The following is a 23179-nucleotide window of genomic DNA, read 5'->3' on the forward strand; positions in this document are numbered from 1 at the left end:
GTTTATTCAGGGCATGATATTCAACATCGAAATGCGAAGGGTCTACCTGGACAGTGGAAGCGAGTGTGACATCATCTACGAACACTGCTTCCTCAAATTGCCAGACGCCATAAGAGCATGAAAGACCAATCCACGGGGCCCTTTGGTAGGATTTTTGGGAGAACACTCCTGGCCCTTGGGAAAATTCGATCTGGATGTCTACATCGGAGATGGGACGCATGAAAGAACTCAACTCGACTCGACCATTTTTTTTTTTTTTTTTTTACAAGTTGACTTAATTTGACCAATCCATACTTACAAAATTTTTAGACAAAATAAGGTGAAAAACTCAAAATGTTCAAATTCAAAATCTAACAAATTAGAACACCTTAATATGTTATAATAAACATATCCTATAAGTTTCAGACCTTGAATGAAGCTCGGAAAAATTTTGCTCGAAAACAGAGAAACTGCGGCCGCAAGCACGGTCGACCGTGCTTTGCGTCCGTGCTCTCAGAATCTGAACACCAAGAGGAAATACTGCAGACGCTGAGCACGGTCAGCCGTGTCTGCGTCTGTACTCTTACTGCACACACAAAACATCAAATTTGACTATTAACTCAATTTGCAACCTTATCCAAACTCGAACACGAGTTCCATCACACATCAAATTTGATTTCAAACCTTCACATGACATAATTTACAACATAATTACTACATTAGAAACTTTAACCATTGAAATTTACACTAAAACAACCAAGCGGGTCACTCACCCGCATTTACCCAAAGTGACGAAATGACCAAGTTGACTCCAAAATGATTTATACTTCAATCTACCATAATAGTCAAGACTTCAAGACTTAAAATACATCATACACAACATTCTCATTCGAAAAACACATGTATCAAGAGCCAAGAGTTTGAGAGGGAATTAACTAGGTTTCTAACCAAAATGTCATTCTTCTATGGATGACCAAATACCTTCAAGTCACTAACACTTCAAGTCAACAACTTCAAATCAACAATACCTAGTTCCTTCTTCCGGAACCACCTATAAAATGGTAAACAACTAAAACGTAAGCGAATGCTTAGTGAATAAACTTGCATACAATTATACATACGAAGGAGGGCAAAAACACAAAAGACTATCGCATGTAGCCAATGATACCGTCATATCATCACTTGCATACTCACTTTTGCGCTAACAAAACATACATAGATCCATATACGCTAAACAATAATTTCAAGAGGTTCTTAGGCCTCAAAGGTTCTTAGGCCTTTATCTCATATCAACTATGGGGTTCTTAGGCCCCGGAGGTCCTTAGGCCTCATAAACAATGCCCCACATGGGCTTAACGCCGAACCAATTACCATGCTTGGAACATTCACATCTCATGGTAATTGGCCCAACGTATACATAAAGGTATGCAAATATACTCACCTCCTCCGCGACTATCAACAATCAACAATGCAACAACAAGTGCAAAGCTTTCAACCTATCAATTCAATACAATATGCACATAAGACTTTATTCACAATCTTGGCTAACTCACTTAGCCAAACTAACGATTCACTAGCATTCCTATTCACCTAAACTCAATTTTCTTGAGTTGGCTTAAAATCAAGTTTTACTTAACAAAGTTCAATCTTTCAAACTCATCAATCTCAATTATCTATTATTTTGTTAAAAATCTCATTTTACCACCAACATGTAGCCATTTCATCTAGTTGCTCAAAATTACCAAATTCTCATTCACTAGCCTTATCCAAACCCAAAACCCAACCCATTTGTCATTGAGTTACTTCCACCTTTAACAACAAAATTAGGTAGTTCATCTTACCTTTTTCAACCACATTTCAATAACTAGCAAAAATTTCATCTTTTCTTGCAAACTCAAAATATTACTTTGAACTTATCAATTTCATAATCAAACATATCATATAACTCAATGACAACTAGGTTAAGTAAGGAATTGAGGAGAATATAACCATAATTCATCTTCTAGCAAAAGCCCTCAAATTGGTTCACTCCATGAACCCTAATTTCAAAAGAAAGATAAAAACTAAATTAGGGGAATTCAATACCTCAATAACAATAAGTTAATGCAAGACTTAAGTTGGAAATTCTTCTTCCTTTCTTTTCTCTTTGAAATTCGGCCACCACCACAATACCCACAAACCCTAACTTTTCAATTCTTGAATGAAGATTATTTGATGGTGATGATTATTAGGGTGATTTCTAGTCTTGCAATTGAAGGTATTTTGACTTTGATTTTGAAGGAAATGGAGTGGATTGCATGAGAAAGTGAGGAAGAAGAAGAATAGTGGAAATATGAATTAGATGAGTGTGTGGCTGGCACATCCTATGGGTGCCACGACCCATTTCCAATTTTTAGGGTATTTTACCCGCTATCCGTTAAAGTTCCAACTAAATTAACCCCATATCCAAAAATAAAATACTAGAAAATTAATTTAATGTCAAAACTAATAAAAAGGGTTAATTTATTTATCTTTAAAAAAACTTGGGGTGTTACAACGCACGAGAGGACAGAAACACTGGATCTCGTCATCGTACGATCCCCGTCACCCTACAACATCCTCCTGGGAAGGACGACAATGTAGCGATTTGAAATGGTTCCTTCCGTAATCCACAGACTCGTCAAGTTCAGATCCGAGACAGTAATGGGCGAGATCTATTCATCTTACGAACGAATTAAGCAGATTAACGACGTGAAAAGGTTGGAGGATGAAGAAACCTCTGTTACGACAGAACCCCAAGAACAAGCAGACGAAACAAAGGTGGTCATCAACCCCTCCTTCCCGGATCAATTGGTCTCCATAGGAGCTCAGCTCTCAGATGCATGCAAATACAAGCTTCGAAAATTATTACAGTCAAATATGGATATTTTTGCATGGGAGTATGGAGATATGACCGGGGTCCCAAAGACCCTAGCATTGGACAGAAAGACGTTCGTAACAGAGCACCGTCTAAACGAACGAAAACATATGGAGCCAATTTACCAGAAAAAACGCAGCCTTTCGGCCGATAGAGTTGAAGCTGCTCGCAGAAAGGTAGACGAGATGCTAAAGGCAGGAATAATCCAAGAGTCCCCCTACCCCATCTGGATTGCAAATCCGGTAATGGTAAAGAAGGGGGACGGAGGGTGGCGGATGTGTGTTGACTTTACGAACATCAACAAAGCATGCCCTAAAGATTGTTACCCCCTGCCGGAAATAGACTGGAAGGTAGAATCACTTCCAGATCACAGGTTCAAGTGCTTCCTGGACGCCTACAAGGGGTATCACCAGATACAAATGGCGGAGGAGGATGAGGATAAAACAGCCTTTTATACAAGCAAAGGGACGTACTGTTACAAGAAAATGCCCTTCGGGCTAAAGAACGCATGGGCTACGTACTAGATATTAATTGACAAGGCCTTCGCTACGCAGATAAGGAGAAACCTAGAAGCATACGTCGACGACATGGTTATTAAGAGCAAATATGAAGAAGGACTCCTCGACGACATTCGAGAGACCTTCGGTAACCTACGGAAGATAAACATGAAGCTTAATCCGAAAAAATGTTCATTCGGTGTGGAAGAAGGGAAGTTTCTCGGGTATTACATTAGTAACAAAGGTATCCACGCCAACCCTTCCAAAGTAAACAAGTTGAAACAAATCCTGCCGCCCAAGACCATCAAAGAGGTGCGAAACCTGAACAGAAAGATCACCGAGCTCAATCAGTTCCTCTCACGAGGAGCAGACAGGCAACTACCTTTCTTCATAACCCTGAAGGGATGCATCCGACAAAAGGACTAAAATATAAACATTATGATATATAACCCTGAAGTGGGGGAGAGTTGTAACACCCCATAATTTAAGGTAATTTAAATAAGTATTTTTAATTTATGTAAACTAAAATATAAACATTATGATATATAAGTTATATCTAGTATATGCCTAAAATACCAGTCAACTAGTTAGTACCTTTATGATAAATAGTAACTAATTTTCGGGACTAATATGTGATATATGACAAATTCATTATATTATTACTAGATAACTACAATAAAATGAATATATATATAAAAGAAAAAGAAATAGATGAAGGATATATACTCCCTCGAAGCTACACTTACACAAATCACGTGTATATAGTGTGAAATAGAAGGTGTAAGAGGGTGCTAGAAGAGGCTGTAACTATAGCTCAAGAACGCAAGGAGTTAAATTTTTGTTAAATTCGGAATTGTGTTCAAGTCATCTAGTCCTCAATATAAGTTCAATCTAAGGTATGATTTTATCACTATTTAGGATTAAGTTGGGGTTATACAGGAAACCCGAAGTTCAGACTTGTTAAGATTGAATTATGACCAGGCTATAATATGACCCAATTAGTACTATCAAGTTCACCTCAAAGGAAAATTTTATTTGGTAAAAAATTAGTCATACAAGTTTTGTTTTATAATACATAGTAGTGATTTGAAACAAGTTGTTGTTGCAATTTGAATTAGTAAATACATGGATAGTTACTTAAACAAAAGAAGTAATTTTTACAGTAGATAAAATCATGTAGACAAGGTGTTTGATGATATGCCTCAAAGAAAACTTGATTTTTCAGAAATGGGTCATATTAGCTAAGGAATGTTTTAAAGCAGCGAGCAGTAGACTAAAGAGGATAGAAGATTATATTGTAACCTTACGTGACGTGTATATATATATATGATTTATGTATAGGTTAAACAAGAGATCAATCAAGGTGAGTAACGGATAGAATAGAATGGTAGGTAATATCCAGAATGCATATAGATATGTATGAGGGTATGTACCTATCGCATTATTAGAAGGTTACTTTATACGGGATCGATCTAGATATCTCTCGTATGGGTATGCCATATGTTATATATATTTGAATGCATAGAATTACTAGAAATTATAGAATAGAAATATTAGGTAGTACTTGGAATGCATATAGACATGTATGAGGGTACGTATCTATTATATTTTAGAAGGTAACCCCTATGGGATCGATCTAGATATCTCTCCTATGGGGTAAGCCACATGTTATATGTACGTTAGAGTACATTTACAGAAATTATTAGAAAAGGAATTCCTTACATAATAGAATGTGAATCTGAATTTGTTTTAGATCACAACAGAAAGATTTTAGATTATGCATTCTTTATACGCTAGAACCCGTTTACTCACTAAGTATTTATACTTACCGTTATATATTATGTTTTTCTTTTTAGGTGAGACAAGTGGAACCCGAAAAGATTCAGGGATGGGTATAGCTTAGCACTAGCAGTGTTGCTCGTTGGATGGGCAACGAGTATCTCTTATGCTTTTCTTTGATACTCGTTACGCCCTTTTTGTGCAACTTATAAAGTTGCAAATTAAACCGATTTGTAAACTAGCTATTTGGAAACAGATTTATGATGGTCATGTTTTAAACACGTAAATATGTAGCTTTGCACTAGTTTGTACAGAACTAGTCCTGGTCCTGGTCCTGGTCCTGGTCAAGCTTAAGCCTCATGTGTTTTGAACCTGGATAGTCATTTTGTATGTAAATATTCTGTTGAAAGTAGTACTGAATTTTTTGTTTTAGGCTGAGATACGCCAAGGGTCGAGTCGACTAGTTACAGAGATCTAATTCTAGAGCAGGTTCACTACTTGTATGGTTGGTCTTCTTGGTCACTCCAATACCGAAATAAAAACCACCTCATCCTTTGTCCGGTTCATATCCTTGGCTTTTGATCATAAAATACGAGCTGCATATATTAGTTTGTTTAGCTCCCCTTGGTAGTCCATGTTAAAAACCATCTGATGTTTTTGTCCAAGTTCTATTTCAATTTTTGGTCATAAAATGAGAAGTAGATACATAGGCAGCTTGGTTACGTTTCCCTTGCTAGTTGAATTTAAGCCACCTGATGGTTTTTCTGAAGTTATATATAGTTAGTACTTCATCATAAAATGGAAGCTATTTTAGACAATTTTCCTTGGTGGTCTATGTCAATATCTCTTGGTGCTTTTTGTCCCAAAACGAGTTTATACATGTTTAAGTCTTGGTGTATTGCTTGCTAACTCGTATTAAACCTCCTGACGGCTTATAGACCAACTGTTCCTTTACCAAAGTATATCAGGTGGTAGTCGTCTTCCATTATTTGATCTAAGGTCGGGCCATCGAGTTTACATATCAACCACACTACCCCTGGTCATAACTCTCGAGTCGTTAAGGATCCTGTCTTGGGTTTTACTTTTCATATTATATGATATAAAGATCACGTGTTTCGATATTGGAAAGGTATACGTGTCAAGGTAACAAGTCATGCACCAGGTTCTATTTTTGAGGTTATACAATGATCGGTTACAGCTTATAAATAAATATAACAGGAAATAAATGTTTTTAGTTAAAAAAAAAAAAAGTACGGGCGTTTCAACAAACAGCATAAAAACATACAACATATGCGAAAAAGAGCATAAACGATAACCATACAGACATAAGTCTTAAAAACATATCCATAACAAGTTCAGTCAAAGCGAGGTTTAACAGACAGAAAATCATGAACATCCGGATCAGACAAATGAGTAACATCATAAACAAAATTACTTTGATAAGTGGCAAAGCTCTTGATAGCCTGGTCAAACGACTCCTTCGCCTTCACATATTCAGGAGAATATTCCGAATGAGTAGCAGACAACACACCTTTTTTCTTCGAAGTATTCACCACCAAATCAACCAGCTTCACCGCTTCAGGGCCCGTCACAAGAGTCTCACAGACATATGGAATCACCTTGCTCACCAAACCATCCACCTACTTCAAAAGATCCCCATTCTCCAGATCCACCTGCAGCAACTCATCATGCCGCTTCGCTAGGCCACCGCGCAGAGCCCTAACCACCACATCCTGCTCTGATAAACGTTTCTCCAGATCCACTATCCTGTCAAATGAATTCCTAATAACAAGCTGTGATTCTTTCAACATATCCTGAGAATATTCGTACTCCCGACACAAGCCGCTAATCAAGAGATTTTCCCGATCACCCAAATTCTTCGACAGAAGCTCTTCTTCTATAAACCTACTATCGGTCGCACCGGAAAAAGAAACAGGGGACACACCAGCAAAACCTTTTCCCTTCTTCGCAACAGCATCGCCAGAAACATCGAAAGGAGAGCCAGAAGGACTAATGTCAGCAACCTTCCTCTTTGAAAACATTGCACCTTAATGATAGCATATTTGAAACAAGAAAAGCAGATTAACAAAGACGAAGAACAAACAAGAAGAACAGTAATTGGCGGCGGTAGTCACAAGGAAAATACGAAAAGAAAGTTGCCTACTAATAAAAAGAAAAAAAAAATTAATGCAAGGTGAGAAACAGGGACACACCTTTTATACATTTAGAAAAGGAAACGCCAACTGTCGATCCTACACATCTACCACACTTAAATATCTCTCAAATCATTTATATATCGCAACATTTTCAGAAAACCCCCCTTTAAAAATAGGATACGTCAAGAAAAGTCCAAAGGAACGGATATTTTGCAAAACCCATCCCTTGGACTGGGGGCTTAATGGTGTACCCGCTCAACAATACTACCCTGCGACTCGAAAGGTTGTCTGTAACGAAAGCCACAGATGGAATTAAATTATAAAATCAATCCCCTATAAATAAGGGATTCGATCCCATCAATAACACCGGTTAAATATGGGAAGTTGTTGGAGTCCATATAGGAGGGAAAACCCTAGAATGAACTTGGACTACTTCTTAGGCCGGGCACTCCTCTATAAAGGGGGAGAAAAAAGACCTCCAAGGCATCATATCACATATATTCATACGATCACACATAAATCGTTCCCATCTTGTTTGCTTGGCGTAAAGAGGCTCGAACCCTACCTTCGAGGAATCGCCAACGAACAACCTCAAAACACCCATTACCCATTTCCTTAACCCGATTGCGGCTTAGTGTACAATCACACTAACAAAAATGCATTTGGCACGTTTAGTTCATACAACATTTTTGGGAAAGAATAAAATTTGTAGAGAAAATTGAAATTTGAAGGAATGTTTGTTTGTCTTTTTGGGATTCAAGTAATGGACGGAATGAAGATTTCATCAAATGAAAAAATGTTTACTTTCCAAGAGAATGTGATTCTTGCAATTTTAGACAATCAAAAACACTAAAGAATATAATTCCAGTGCAATTCCATCAAATTTCATTCTGTGAACCAAATGCGGCCTTAATTGTTTAACTTACTGAGTTACCATAAATGATCCCGTGTATGTAGAAGGGATCTTTTAGACAACATGGGACTTGATCCCTGCGTCATATCTGAAGAGAAGTGTGAATACTACACAGCAGTATAAGCCAATGGGGTTGGTGGCTCATTGGTATGGTCTTTGACTTTGAGAGGATCCACCTGGGTTCGAGTCCCACTTCCTACATTTGTGGGGTGGATTAATTGGGAGTTTTTCGAGAGTCCTGATTTCCAGGCCTACATGTAATTTAGTAGTAGGAGTAAAATAGAATGCCGTTAAAAAAAATAAAAAACTACACAGCAGTATAGTAAAGCAATCAAGTCGACATGTTTTTGTAATATGAAAATACACTATAAATAAGGACCACAAGTAGTGTTTTCCATGTCTTCGCCCATGATCTATACTAGATCTGAGGCACTCATTGCAGTCACCTCTTTCCGTTTGGCTTTGGGAACATTCAAGCATTAGCAAAGTTTGCAATTAAAATTTGTTGTTTCGGAAAAAACAAAGTTGGATTGTCAGTCACCTGTTTCGAGTTAGTGTTCGTATGATTTCTGATATACAAATGTAGTTCAAATGGAATTGTTAACTTGTTGCATATCATTGGCAATATAAGTTTCTTAGGCCATTCATTTTCAGGTTTTTTCAATGCATCATCTCCCATACAAAATGGTGGATCATATGGAATTGCAAACTTATTGCATATCTTTGGCAATATAAGTTTGTTAGGCTACTCACTTTTAGTTTTTTTTTTCAATGCGTCATTACCCATACATAACGTTAGATGACACTATTGGACTCTACTAATCAAACTAAATCTGTACATTAGCGTAATTGTTACCACATTTTTCTAAGGGAAAATTACCTATATGGTCTAATATTAAGGTGTATATCTTATTTTAAACACCTACAAGAAAAATTACCAATTAATTCAGGGAATTCTTACCACCTAATCTTTCTAAGTAAGAAACAAACTGATCCAATTAAAACATGTCAAGTGTCACTAGTTGTTCTAAAACTTGAACTTGTTATTTTATTTAGAATTCACTCAAAATGAAACAAATGCTCTCTAAATTTGACCAGTTATGTAATTAATACAAGCTCTGAAGATTTTCCATGAAGTTATGGTGATAAGCTAATATCAATGCTCTTAGAATACTGTGAAAATAGTCGACTTGCAATATGTTTGAGTAGTATTCACACATTAGCTTTTCTATATGCATTTGAATAGATCCATACTAGGTTTTTTGCCTAGCTTCAAGCATGCTTTTGGTGTAGAACTTGATGATTAATTCGATGTTATACATGATTAGAATTCTACAACAAATAAGATCAAGTGTGGGACAGACTACCACCAATACTAGATGCATCTCAAAAATAGTGTAGTGAACTTTGATCCATGCTGAACTTGTATTAATACTTTACACTTTAATAACAATAGAATAAGAAAACCAAGTGAAATGGTAACTAAATAGAAAACATGATCAATACACCTCAAAAATATTATTTCGAGTACAAATTAGAACAGCTTTGTAACCCACTATTGACACTTGACATATTTTGATTGGGGTTGGTTCTGTTTCTTACTAATATGTTAGACCGTAAGAATTTCTTGACTAAATTGGTAAATTTTGTTGGTGGTGTCTAAAACCTTAGGTAATTGTTCCTTTTCAAATCTATAGCTATACGAAATTAATATAAATATTCTCATAGACAGAAATTGCCAGATTGTTCATAAACCTTTTGGCTGAGCTTGCATGAGAATAAAGGTTACTTTAAATTGGATCCTATAGCTACAAGTTAGAACACCGGTTAATGCTCAATGAACTATTTTTCAACGCAATCTTATCCGGAATAACAATACTTTAACATCCAAATGGTTATAACAGTTATAACATTGTATATAAGTTGCCAAGGATTACAACATTGAACATCTAATCCATAAAACCTCGAGAGAGCACAAAAGGCTAGGTGATCTGAGATTTAAACGGGGTAGGTTAAAACTTGTACCACACCCACGCACACATTATGGCCCAGAAAATTCAACCAACAGCGAAAAAGAAACTGAATTAGAAAGACACAATTAGAACTTAAAATCCTTTTTCTTCGACTTGCTGTCCTTCTCATGCATTTTTCGCTTCCTCTTCTTTTCATTCTGCAACATATTTATCCCAACACAATTTGTGAGCAAGCACGAGATAAAAGGGGTGACAAGAAAATAAAAGACATTGATATTGCAATTTGCGGAGAGACAATTTCAGCTCATAAACAGTAAATGAGCTGTTTAGATGGATCATTTCTCCACAGATACTTGTCATACTATAAAGTTTAAATCCTAAAAAATAAATTAGAATGGGTGGAACATTATGATGCCCACCACCCTAAAAGCATGTAAACATAAATTTTACGACCCACAGCTGTTTTGGCACATGACCCTTCTGATATCCCTAAGAATTATATATAGAGGAAAAAGGATTACACACCTCTGCAACCATGTCACTGAAATCCTCCCTTTGATTCTGAGACTTTCCTGCCTCCCGGGCTTCATCGTATCTGACAAGCACAAAAAAGATATAGGTAATGCTTCTGGTCAGTGATCTTTTTTGATATATATGTGTAATAGATGAGAGGGGTGACACTCACTTGAAATGCAAGACGTTTGCCAGTTGATCTTGATCCAACTCTTCAGGCAGTAAAGAGACGTTAACTCCATCTGGTTTACTTTTAATTATCTCAACCTGAAAAAAATCATATAATTCAAAAATCAGGAATACAAATTTCAAATAAAAAACACTTGAATGACAAACGACAGACTTTTAAAACATCCTATGAGATCCAGCAGTCTGCGGAATCACAATTCATAATACATAAAAATGATTCAACTTTGCCCTGCTAAACTATTTATCTTCTTTGATCACCCTCACAATCTAACAATAAAAAATTATAAGCAAAACATTTTAATATAAAAACATTAATATGAAAAACACATACCTTTTTGCCAGATGGCTTGTCTTGCGGGGGACCACCTATGACGTAGCTGCAGAGAAGCCAAAAGACGTTTATTTCCAAGAAATCAACTAAAACACAACAAATATAGATCCGAGAAAAAACATGATTGAGCAGGAAGTATATTGCTTACGTATGTGATGTTCCAAGCAAAGTTCCTGGAGCTATCTTCTCTTCTTTTTCTTCCAATACCTATAACAAATTCAAAAATAGGTTATCACTGGACCTAAATCTGATTATCTGATGCAGACAGACAAAATAAGAAAAAACTCGCCTGGTATAAAGGTTTCTCAGGTTCTTTCCTCTGCTGCTTGCGAAGCTCAATAACATCTGGAGTTTCAACACCAGTGGGGGTACTAGAATGACAAACAAAAGCGTGATTCGTATAAGAACATCATAAAGGAATACAACTTTGTGATTGTAAATTGTTATTGGGCCTCTGGTGACCACTCATTGTAGCAAACATAGTTCTAGCAAGTTCTTATCGTTTTCTGGATCTTTTACAAGAACCATTTATAAATGAAGAAATCTAAGTCGGATACCTAGACAAGCTATCAACTGATTGAATGCCATCCTCCAAATCCTCTTCCTCATATTGCTCTTCTGGTTCCTCTTCCTCTTCCTCCTCCTCTTCCTCCTCCTCCAAATCACCCCAGTGCTTGCTCTTATCAACAGGCTCTTCCTGAAATAAATTTCAGACAAGATTACGGACACACATAAGCCAATCCTAATCCTATCCTAATCCTAATCCTAATATATACTAAAGGGCAACTGACCTAACCTCAATTAACCAATCACAACCCTCAATTTCTCAAAATTAATTAAATCAACACATGTTTAAATTAGTTTACACTTTTTGGTTTTCCCTTAACAATTTACACTTTAACCCAATTTTAATATAATCAATTTACACTTTTTGGTTTTTCATGACCAATTGACACTTTCACCAAATTTAAGTATAATTAATTTATATTTTTTGATTTTCCATCACCAATTTACATTTTAACCCAATTTAAATATTTAATACTTTATTGCATAATATCTATCTAATAACAAAATATAAGACATCAATGAGAACTCGGTCAATTGTGTAATCAGGCTTAAGATATTGTTTTTCTAGAAAGTTTTATAAAAGAAACTCTGCAACACCATCCAACTTTAATATTATTTAGCATTCAGTATTTACATTCAAATATCTCAAGTTCTTTTGAAGTATATTTTTACATTTTTACATTTTAAGCTACAAGAGTAGGTATTTTTAGCAAAATACTAAACATCAAGGTTGAGTACCTCATAGTTAGGCAATTCTTCTTGTTGTCCAAAAACATCACCATAGACAGGGCGACCATACTACATCAATAGAGAAGGATAAAATGAGTAATAATTAGATAGCACAGATAGAATAAATACCAAACACAACAAACTAGGTTGCTACCTCATCAACAGGTGGCTTGCCCCAACCTCCAGGATGATAACCAAAGCTGGCCCCGGGTGGAATAGGAGCATTCAGACCCGGGATCTTTAAATGTGGGTAAGAAGGTGGAGGACCATATCTCTGCAATAGAGTCATAACTAAATAATGTTAGAAAAACTAAAAAAGAAAGAAAAAAAAAACAGAAGAAGCTGCACATGCTCTACAGAAAAACAAAGAATACCGTCTAAAACATTGGAGATGCACTACAGAAAAACAAAGAATACCTTCCGAAGCATAGAAAAAAGGGGAATGTAGAGCCGACCGAGAACTTATTAAGTACAAATTCTTGTTCATATTTTTCAAAGAAAAGATGCCAGGAAAACTTATTCTTTTTAAAAAATTTAACACAATAATGACCTATTTTATTAAGATGCACATCTTTCAAGGTATTAATTGATTAGCTTCAGGCCTTCAGTGTATGTTTTATCTCAGACAGGTCAAATAGGTATATCGATAAAATTACCTAAAACAGGAAATTGGCAAACTAATCCAATGGGTCAACAAAAGTGATGAAAAGCGTATTGTCAGTTTATTAAACTTCAATCAGATTGTTTATATGACAGACTATCATCAAATTCATACAACTTTTGGACTAGTACACGTATAAATTAACTAACTCCTACGTCAAAAACATTCTGGGTCTACCAGTATTAAAAAAATAAACCCATTCTGAGTCAACATGTCATTAGGCCTCCTTGGAACTTGCGGTGTAGCCAAAACGAAACCAAAATGTAAAAGATGATCCAGCAGTTTACCTGCATATTAATAAGCCATGGAGGAGGGGCACCTTCTGGCATGCCCAGAGCTTCCTTTAAATCATGTGACAAGGTTCCTGGTTTCATCTCTCGAAGTTTTACCTGTAGAATAAGCATATAAGCATATAAAACACCAAACGGATAACACAATTCGTAGATAATAAAATATATTTAGGGGCCGTTTGGTTCAATAAATTCAAGGGAACTTCATGAAATGGAATTTAGAATTTCCTTTCTAGTCACATTAGGTTAACGTCAAAAATATCAAATTCCATATCACCAAATTCCCTAAAATTCTTTGAACCAAACGACCCCTTAATGGTTTCATCTTACCTCAAATTCTTTTCCTTCATGATATAGGTCACCATGTGATGTCAACTTTGGCTTGGTTTGGAATTTAAAAAATGCATCATGAAGTACCTAGACCACAAATGACGACACAGACACACAGTTAAATTCTCTTCAGATTACTGTTGAATTAAAGTAGCGAGAAACTGATACTTTTACTTCACACAATGTTTAAGTAACTAAACCTGATAGTCAATATCCATCTTTCCCATCTTCGGTTGCATTCTCTCACGCTGCTTCTGTTTAAGCTTCCTACTATCCTCCTTTTCAATGTACGCCTGCCAAACAAATACAAGAGAAAGATTCAATGTGCCTGTGAAGTTACAAAAAAATATCATATAAATATGAACACATCACCACTACTTTCTCCAATCATAATCAGGTTAAGCATGAAAATATGATTTATCAGATGAAGTACACTACTATCCATCTCTTTTTTCTTAAAAAAAATCTTGGAGCGGAATAGTAAATGACACATTGAACAGAAGTGAAAGCTTGGTGCAGTATTAAGATTAAAGAAAGTGAACTCGTTTCGTTCACTTTCTATAATCAATGTCATAGTAGTCAGAAAGAATGCAATATCATCTTATCCATAGTTTGATTGTTTGAAGAACAAAAATTTCTGAACAGTTCTTTAAAAGCTAATGAACTTCTCCAGATAGAAAATCACAACAAGCTCATCAGAGAAGAAAAGTTGTAAGAGAATAAAAAAGCGTCTTGCTAAACTAAATCAGAGAAAAAAATCGTACCTGTCTAATTTTCTCAATCCCTGTTGCCGCGATAAAGTCAGGAAGTTGAAATGGCTGTTTCTCAATACCCCGCTTCCCCTGCAACATGAATTGAAGCATGATGAGATCTAAATGAATCAGGTTAAATATTAGACAGTTTTGACTAGAATATTTATGTGTACAACTTTTATGCATTAGAACCCTAATTATTGATCATTATATGACATCGTACTAATGTCCCATTCCCAACCCACATAAATCCATATAAGAAAAGAGAAACCATGATATGGTTCCCTTTGCAAAAACACCTACACGTCCAGTCTCCGAGATTGTCACATCCGTTCCCCTGCAATAACCACATATATTCATATAAGACAAACCTCATCAACGTATCTTTCATACCCCATCCCCTACTTCCTATCATTAACCCTCATATAAGTTTAAGCATTTGCTCTCATAGGAAACAATATATATACAACTAGCAAAGCAATGTAATCTAACCAAGATACTTATTTCTTAGATAGTGACGCACCTGCAAAAATTTTCTTTTCTGACACCAATGTCTTGGCACAGGAACAGTATTGCGATATGATTTGAGGAAAACCAGCAGTTTAGGATCAGCTGAGGTGGCATCCCACACCTGAAAGTCATAAAAAGTATTCGATGGTGATGTTAGTACAAATACTTAATAACGCAAGAGAGTTTCAAAAATGACAAACAACTATGTCCAACCCATAAAGAAAAAGAAACAAGATGCTGAAACAAAAGAAACAAAATCAATAACTCGCCTCAACTACATCTGGTCTTGTACTTATCTGCTTCAGGTCAGCAATCTTCATCCGGCGTTGAAGCTGTAATGAAACGTAGCCCAAGGTAATATTAGCAGCAAGAAAAGAAACAAAGAAACTATTCCCAGAAAACTAAGAAGTCAAAATTGAAAACCTTTTTCTTTTTATTAGAGACACCATTCTTATCCTTTTGTTGGACATCTTGTTCTTCTTCGTCTGAATCTGAACTAGCTTTCTTGTTTGATGCTGCATTGACAGCTATCTCCTCATTCTTATCATTTTCCTGAGCGATTTATATCAGTTACATTAGCACAACCAATCAGAAGTTAAACTGTGAACAAAAGATAGACACACCTACCTCGGCAGCAGCAGTTTCCTTGAAAGTGAATTTCTCAAACACCTTTTTAAACTCATCATCAAAAAAACCATCGAATTCTGCTTTTTCAGGGACATACTCAATTTCAACTTGCTCCATAACCTTATATATAAAAAAAAAGTTATCAATGATAATAATAATAATAATAACAAAAAAAGTAATAGTTTACAATAATAATAATATTTCAACAAGAAGCTCATCATCTCTGCCAACCGCTTACTCAAGCAGTCAGGTACCTTGTAGCAAGTAATCAACCTAGGCGGAGTAATAAGATTGAAAATATTTATGTAGAAATTTGAAATTATATCCATAACATGTTCAGAGAACTATAGAAGTAGAGATTTGAAAGTTCAAACATGATAATAAGTGTTCCTAGGACCCTAGAAATATGTCTAGGAGAACATTAACACAATTGTTTTAGTACTTCAAACCACATTTTACCAAATTTGATTAAGTACTCAACCGAATAATCCGAGTTTTAACTGAGTAATCCAGCTGATTGTGGATTTGTACATTAGGACAAGTGAAGATTAATTATTAATTACCAAGTAATCCAAGTTTTAACCAAGTAATCCAAGTCTTGACCGACTTTTAAGGCCAAGTAGCAAGTAATCGCCACTCAGCCGAGTCGGCTGAGATTTACAACACTGTATATGAAGTATAAATATGTGACCTTATGAGCCTCTTCACAACAAAAGATTTTAAAACTAAACAAGAATGAACCTAAATAAGCTTTAATATGTCAAAATCAACACTAACTAAACCGAACACCAATTAAGATTAACAAATTTAGTCGTTTTTTTCTAACATATACAATAGTTGTACGTTAAATATTTCGAAGGCTGACAACTATCTATATTATATGTTACAGCTATCTATATAGCACATATACCTTTCAGCTTAAACCCTATTATTTACCGAGCAAAGCTACTTAATTGCCTCTCGATCCAAACAAAACTTATAATCCGAAACATTCAAGTCTTATGTGTCAACCTCGAACTCGATAGAACGACTTTCTCTACATAAATAAATATTATCCCTCTAGATCTAAATTGCTAAAATAAGCAAATATATATATATATATATATATATATTCTGGAATCAAACCCACCTATAAAGTGTTCTAAGACCTGATATTATTAAATGGAGCGTTTGATAGTGCATATTAATAACTAATTATTCTAGATTATGTATGGCTATAAAAACCCTAATTCATAAAAAGTCCAGCAAATATATATATATATATAAAAGAAGGATGGAATACCTGATTGTAGTGAGGATCGTTGTTTTCTTTGGCATTATTGTTATTATTATCGTCGCCGTTGACGGACGAATCGGCGGTGGGCTTATTCTTCTTCTGCTTACGACGTCTGCGACGGCGTTCGGTTTCTCGGGATTTCTTGGACGACGGCTGATTACTCATATCGGTGGTGGTGGTGGTGTTAGGGTTAGAAGAGTGAGGGACGACTTCGGCTGTCATCGGAAATTTTTTAAGTTAATAATGCTCGTATAAAAGGGAGAATGGCGTTAAAATGTGTAGTGTGGGGGTGTGATATATATATATATGCAAGACAGATCGGTTGTGGTGTTTTGGGTTTTTAGGTCTTCTTTTCTAAATTTATTATTATCCATTTTAATAAAATCCTATGTGATATGTGAATGTGATAATGGGTCGGGCTAAAAGAAAAATATAAATCTTTTTTGGCGAATATAAGTATTTATTATCAGGTTCAAAATAAACAAATGTTATAGTTTTTTATGGGCTTGCTAGATTTATACCCGTGTGAAATATCTAAATCTTTAATCTATATCAAAAAAGAACCCTTAATTTAAAAATAGAGTAATCTAGACCTTTTATTAAATTTCTTTCTTAATTCTCTACCCTTAGATCAAGATGATGACATCATCATTGATTAAATTTTTTAATCAAAAACTTTTTTAGTCCTTCAACTATGAATAAAATGTTTCAACAATACATATTATTAATTAATATTCTACTAACCACATTAAAATTAATATTTTTAACTTTTTGAATACCTTTTAATATGTCTAACTTTTTTAATACTCTTTTTGATCCACATCATCGTCTATCTTAGTTTAATTTTATTTTGATTTCATATTTAATTTTTCTTCTAAATTTTCTTATAGATTAGTATTATTAAAAAAAAGTTACGCTCTCTTGAATTGTTAACAAAGAATGATTGTTTCAAAAAGCTATGTCGATCCATCTTATAACTTTTTAAATATTTGATTTTTTTTAATAAGTATTAGCATTTATATTTACAGTTGCTTAATTTGCATCAAGTAATATTATGATCTATCTTCCATTATAGTTTATTTTTCGTATATGATTTTCTTACAAATAATTGATAACAAATAATATTGTATTGGATTATGGTTTAAATTAACCTTATGTTATGAAGTATAACTATACACTTGATGATATATAACTAAGGTTGGTGAATAGGGTTGTTATTGTTTATAGTGAATCATTTGAATGAGCTCATAGGAACTATTGTGACAAACAGTCATTATCGTGATATGAAAAATGTATAAATATTATACATCAACTACACATTAGTATAATAAAGATTACATATTTGCTTCCATATCACTATATACAATATCATGGCAGATCAAGTTGTGTTCGATAGGATGGCTGACATCGATGCATTCAAGAAATCTTGGAACATCTATGTTAGAATTGTATTTGGGTTAAAATTGTCTTACTTTGGAAGTAGACGTATAAGTACAAAACAACCCAAAAATTGTTCCATTTGAGTCTCTCTTTAATGAAGGAGGCGTTTGCGAAATCAATAACTTCGCTATGGCTTCAATGAAAGTGATTACATGCGTGTGGATCATATGCATAAAATCATCTTTTACAAAACCACTACTATTTTTACTATTTGTGTATCCAATTATCTTGTGAATACCTGTGAATCCTTATAACTTTTTATACTATATGTAGTTAACTATCTCCATATATTGGACCAATCGTTTTAGCATTCATTTCACTAGAAAAACACGTATGTTTTATTTTTTAAAAATATAATTATTTGTGAGACTACATTAATCTATAAAACACCTGTAAGGTGGATGAGAAACAATTGTCAAACCTTAGTCACAGAAGTTATATATATACTATGGTTGATTTATGAAAAAAACAACCCGTTTGTTTTCATTATTTTTATTTTATTTATTATTCTGTCATTTTTTATATATCTTTTAAGTATTTATTATACCACTGTGTTAACTTTTTATACGTCTAAATGTAAAAAAAAAATTTATAAGTTTCTTCCGCGTTTCACGCGGGTTATAATCTAGTTTCAATGTAAAAAGGTAAAAATTAAATTCAAAGACTATAATTCTAAAACATTGAACACATATATTGTATATTTCATCTTTTTTAATGATTTTCGATTTAACTCGAGAAATCGCAACTTACAATTGTCCATACTTAAAAACTGTACGTTATAACTATAAACTAATTTTTGATAAAAAAAAAAAAAAATAGTTATTAACAATTGACATGAGTAATGTACCATTTATTTCTTATTTAAAGCAATGTATCAATTTGCTGGGAAAAAAATAAATTCTTAAACTCAAAATTCTAAAACTAAATATATTGATTGAAAAACAATATGAAGTATTTGAGATTCATGATCGAATTATAAGATAGAGTTTGTCACACATAAATTAAAATCGATATTAACTGTTAAATTATCAGTTAACAAAATTGAATAAAAACATTATTAATTTAAAAATTATAGATTATGTAAATATTGTCGTTGACTTTTGCAAATCATATTAAATATTGGGTCTAAAATAAAATTATTTAGTAAAATCAAGGATTTTGACTGGTTAACAAGTCGTTGAAGTATATTTTTTTTTACATATACAAGGGTAGACACAAACATTATAAAAATTAATATTTCATAATGAGATTATGGATTAAATAAGTCTTATTACATGTTAAATGACTACATGCTAAAGTATTATATTTAAAGAATTGTAAACAATGTTGTATCATTATTTCTTTAACTTACTTAGGAGGAGAGAGTGGGGGCGAGATGGATGAAAGGTTGGAAGGGAGCTCGCGAGCTCAGAGGGATGATGGTCGCCACTGTAGCGAGATGAGGGGGAGCAAGCTCAAAGCTCGCAGAGAGCTGGAAGAGGGTTGGGGGAAGAGGGATTGAAGGTGTAAATTTTATAAACAGTCACATGACCGTTAGAGGGGCTGATAGTGTACGTTTTTGTGCCCCAGGGACCATTTGTGTAAAGTTGCTGAAACTGTTTTTCGTTTTTTATTTTTCCTATATTTATAATATAACTAAAAGAGGGAGTTGGGGGTACACTTGGCACCCTTAATCCCCCTTCTTTAGCCTAATCCTCCATTTTTATTAATCCTCTAATTTTTTAATATTAATCGTTGTTAATTTACACTTTCTTGTTTTCCATCACCAGTTTACACTTTAACCCCAATCTAAAACAATTAATTTACACTTTTTGGTTTCCCATCACCAATTTACACTTTAACCCAATTTAAAAATAAGAGAAAATTTCATTACATCACCCTATCGTTTGTCATATTATCAATTTTTGCCCCGTACTTTTTTATTATTATTACATCACCCTGTAGTGACTTTTTGCTTCATTAGGCACCCTTCACTATAACAGACGTTGGTCCGACTTCGTTAACTCCCTCGCGTGCATATCATGTGAGGGTAATTCTATCTATTCCCATTGTATGTACATTCATATACTAACACCATTCTCATCTGGCATTTTATGTATATTCATATATAAATCTGTATCTATATATGCATCTTATCATCAAAATCAAAGGCAAAACCAAAACTCAAATCTTTAAATATTTATCATATCTAATAATTTATATCCATGACAATAATAGATCTGATATTCTATATATCATCACAAACACCTTCTATGCATAAAATCCTCACCACAAGTCCACAAGTTTCGTATATGTATATATATATGGGAAAAACCAATATGCTTCTAGCAGTAGAAAAGAAACATGTTTCCCCCTCACAAACTCCCCCATGAAAATCACATGTATAAATACAAAATATTCCCTCCTCACAAAATCATAGAAGTATGGTGCTTATAGCAGCATACTTGTTACCCCTATATATATATATATATATATAGCCACAACCAAAAAGAGAGAAAAGAAGGGAGAGGTGGTGCTCCAGTGTAAGGTGGCAGCGGCAGCAAATGAGAGAAAGAGGGAAAGGGTTAGGATTTTTAGAGAGAGAATCACCACCACTGTCTAGATCCAGCCGACGGATGTGACCCAGACTACCCTCTGCCTCTAATACAACTCCGGCTAACCATGGGGACATGAAGATGAACACTGGTGATGATTGATGACAATCTCTTTGATTCAAACTTTAAGAATTATTATTATTATTGTTGTTGTTATTATTGTTATTATTATTATTTTATTAAACATCACTTTCATTATTATTATTATTATTAAAAAATTAAATGAGTTTTAGATCGGTGGTGTACTGCAGTATTAGTTTGTTGAATATGATATCAAGATTCCCTTGATAAGGATATGGGTAGTAGTGTTATCTATCTCTCGTTCTATAATACTTAAGAGAGTTTTTTTTTTTTTTCCATTGTAAATTTTCTTTTTGAGAATGAGAGGTTATATCTCCGGTTGATGTTGGTAATTGAAACTTAAAGATTTATATGTATAATCAGTACATGTTTGTTTTGTAAGCGAGTGTGAATATAGGGCTAATAGCTTTTGTAATTTTATTTAGGATTGTTTGATAGATTCGGTTGGTGTTTAAACTGATGATGGTGTTTGAAGATGAAGATGAAGATGAAGATGAAGAGGATGATGGTTAGTGTTTGAAGATAATGATTGATAAAGGTTAGGAAGGAAATTGAGTAAAAAGACTAAAACGCCCTTATGTGCATTGCACATGAGGGGTTTAACGGATGATAATAAACGGACGTTAGAGAGAGGGGTGCCTAATGAAGCAAAAAGTTACTACAGGGTGATGTACTAATAAAAAAAAAGTGCGGGGGCGAAAATTGATAAAATAACAAATCACAGGGTGATGTAATGAAATTTTCTCTAAAAATAATTAACTTACACTTTTTGGTTTTTTATCACCAATTTACACTTAACCCAATTTAAAAATAATTAATTATACTTTTGGTTTTCCATCACCAATTTACACTTAAAAATAATTAATTTACACTTTTTGGTTTTCCATCACCAATTTACAATTTCACCCAATTTAAAAATAATTAATTTACACTTTCGATTTTATTGGTAATCTATAATATAACTCACGTACGACAACAAAAAAGAAATTACGATCAACTACAAAAGGATTTTTCTTTTTATATACTTTGCACATAATTAATCATTATTATTAATTTTTTAACATTCTTATGTTATTGTTATTATTATTTCTTTTAATTTAGTTTGTTGTCCATTATAGGTTCGTTATGGCTTTTTGTTCAAAAAAAATAAAAATGACCACATTAGTTCATTTTGAAGATCTTAACCCAACACATGTTAACCATCATTTATGACTCCATGTTGTGCATGTATGGACTGTTTCGGAGTGGAACAACCCAAAGAAAATCAAAACGTTCGAGATGGTCTTTGTTGATGAATTGGTATGTATTTTACAAATTGTATAGTTCACACTTTTCGAATATAAGAAACTATAAATTTTTTATTTAACTAAAGTTGAAAAAAAAGGGTAACTGGAATCAATATTTATATGGAGTTAATTTTCGTATGTTTCTTCTTTAGCTTTCGTGTTGATTAAGTTGTGATGTATGACTTAACTAATCTAAATATTATATATTAAATTTTGTATTTGTAACTTATATTAACTCTTAGGATTTACGATTATATCTTTCTATAACCTTTTAGATATAAAGTCAAAATTTGCCATTAGTAGGTTTATGATTACTTTAATATATTGACTTTGATTATTTTGATATCGTTTTGAAAATAGCTCATTAATGGTGTATACTTAAGATTTACAATTATATCTTTCTATAAGCTTTTAGATAAAAAGTCGAATTTTGCTATGAGTAAGATTATGATTATTTTAGTAAATCGACTATGATTATTTTGAATCTGTTTTGAAACTAGCTCATTAATGGTGTAATTTTTTAGTCTTTGTTATTCTATCAGGAGAAAATGCTACATATTGAGATGGTTTGAATGTTTCAGTATGATTATTTAGCATGGCGGAACAATTCATCATTTTAGTTTGTGTATGACAGATATACTTCGGATCTTATGAAATGCATGATAGCAATTTTAAATAATACCTTTAGATAAAACCCTTTGATCCACATTATGTTTAGGATTTAACACAACAGGAGATGACTTTGCAAAGTTTTTGGCTCGACTCTTTTTTTTATCAAGAATTTGTTTCCCTATCTTTTCTGCATTAGAC

At 33.8% G+C, this 23179-nt stretch overlaps 1 protein-coding gene across 1 annotated transcript; it reads right to left on the reverse strand.

The window, feature by feature from the left end:
* Nucleotides 1–10080: 10080 nt before the first annotated feature.
* LOC122581196 (splicing factor 3B subunit 2) lies at nucleotides 10081–17257 on the reverse strand. The gene is made up of 18 exons (XM_043753366.1): nucleotides 16975–17257; nucleotides 15693–15812; nucleotides 15489–15617; nucleotides 15335–15397; nucleotides 15079–15186; nucleotides 14568–14645; nucleotides 14004–14096; nucleotides 13804–13890; nucleotides 13471–13572; nucleotides 12677–12796; nucleotides 12532–12591; nucleotides 11784–11923; nucleotides 11516–11597; nucleotides 11375–11433; nucleotides 11227–11272; nucleotides 10879–10973; nucleotides 10719–10788; nucleotides 10081–10390 (listed from the first exon to the last, which is right to left on the reverse strand). Exons 1-18 carry the CDS (start codon nucleotides 17188–17190, stop codon nucleotides 10319–10321), a joined length of 1740 nt encoding a protein of 579 aa, XP_043609301.1. The 5' UTR covers nucleotides 17191–17257; the 3' UTR covers nucleotides 10081–10318.
* Nucleotides 17258–23179: the final 5922 nt, after the last annotated feature.

The sequence above is a fragment of the Erigeron canadensis genome, chromosome 9, assembly GCF_010389155.1.
Source record: "Erigeron canadensis isolate Cc75 chromosome 9, C_canadensis_v1, whole genome shotgun sequence".
NCBI classification, from domain to species: domain Eukaryota; kingdom Viridiplantae; phylum Streptophyta; class Magnoliopsida; order Asterales; family Asteraceae; genus Erigeron; species Erigeron canadensis.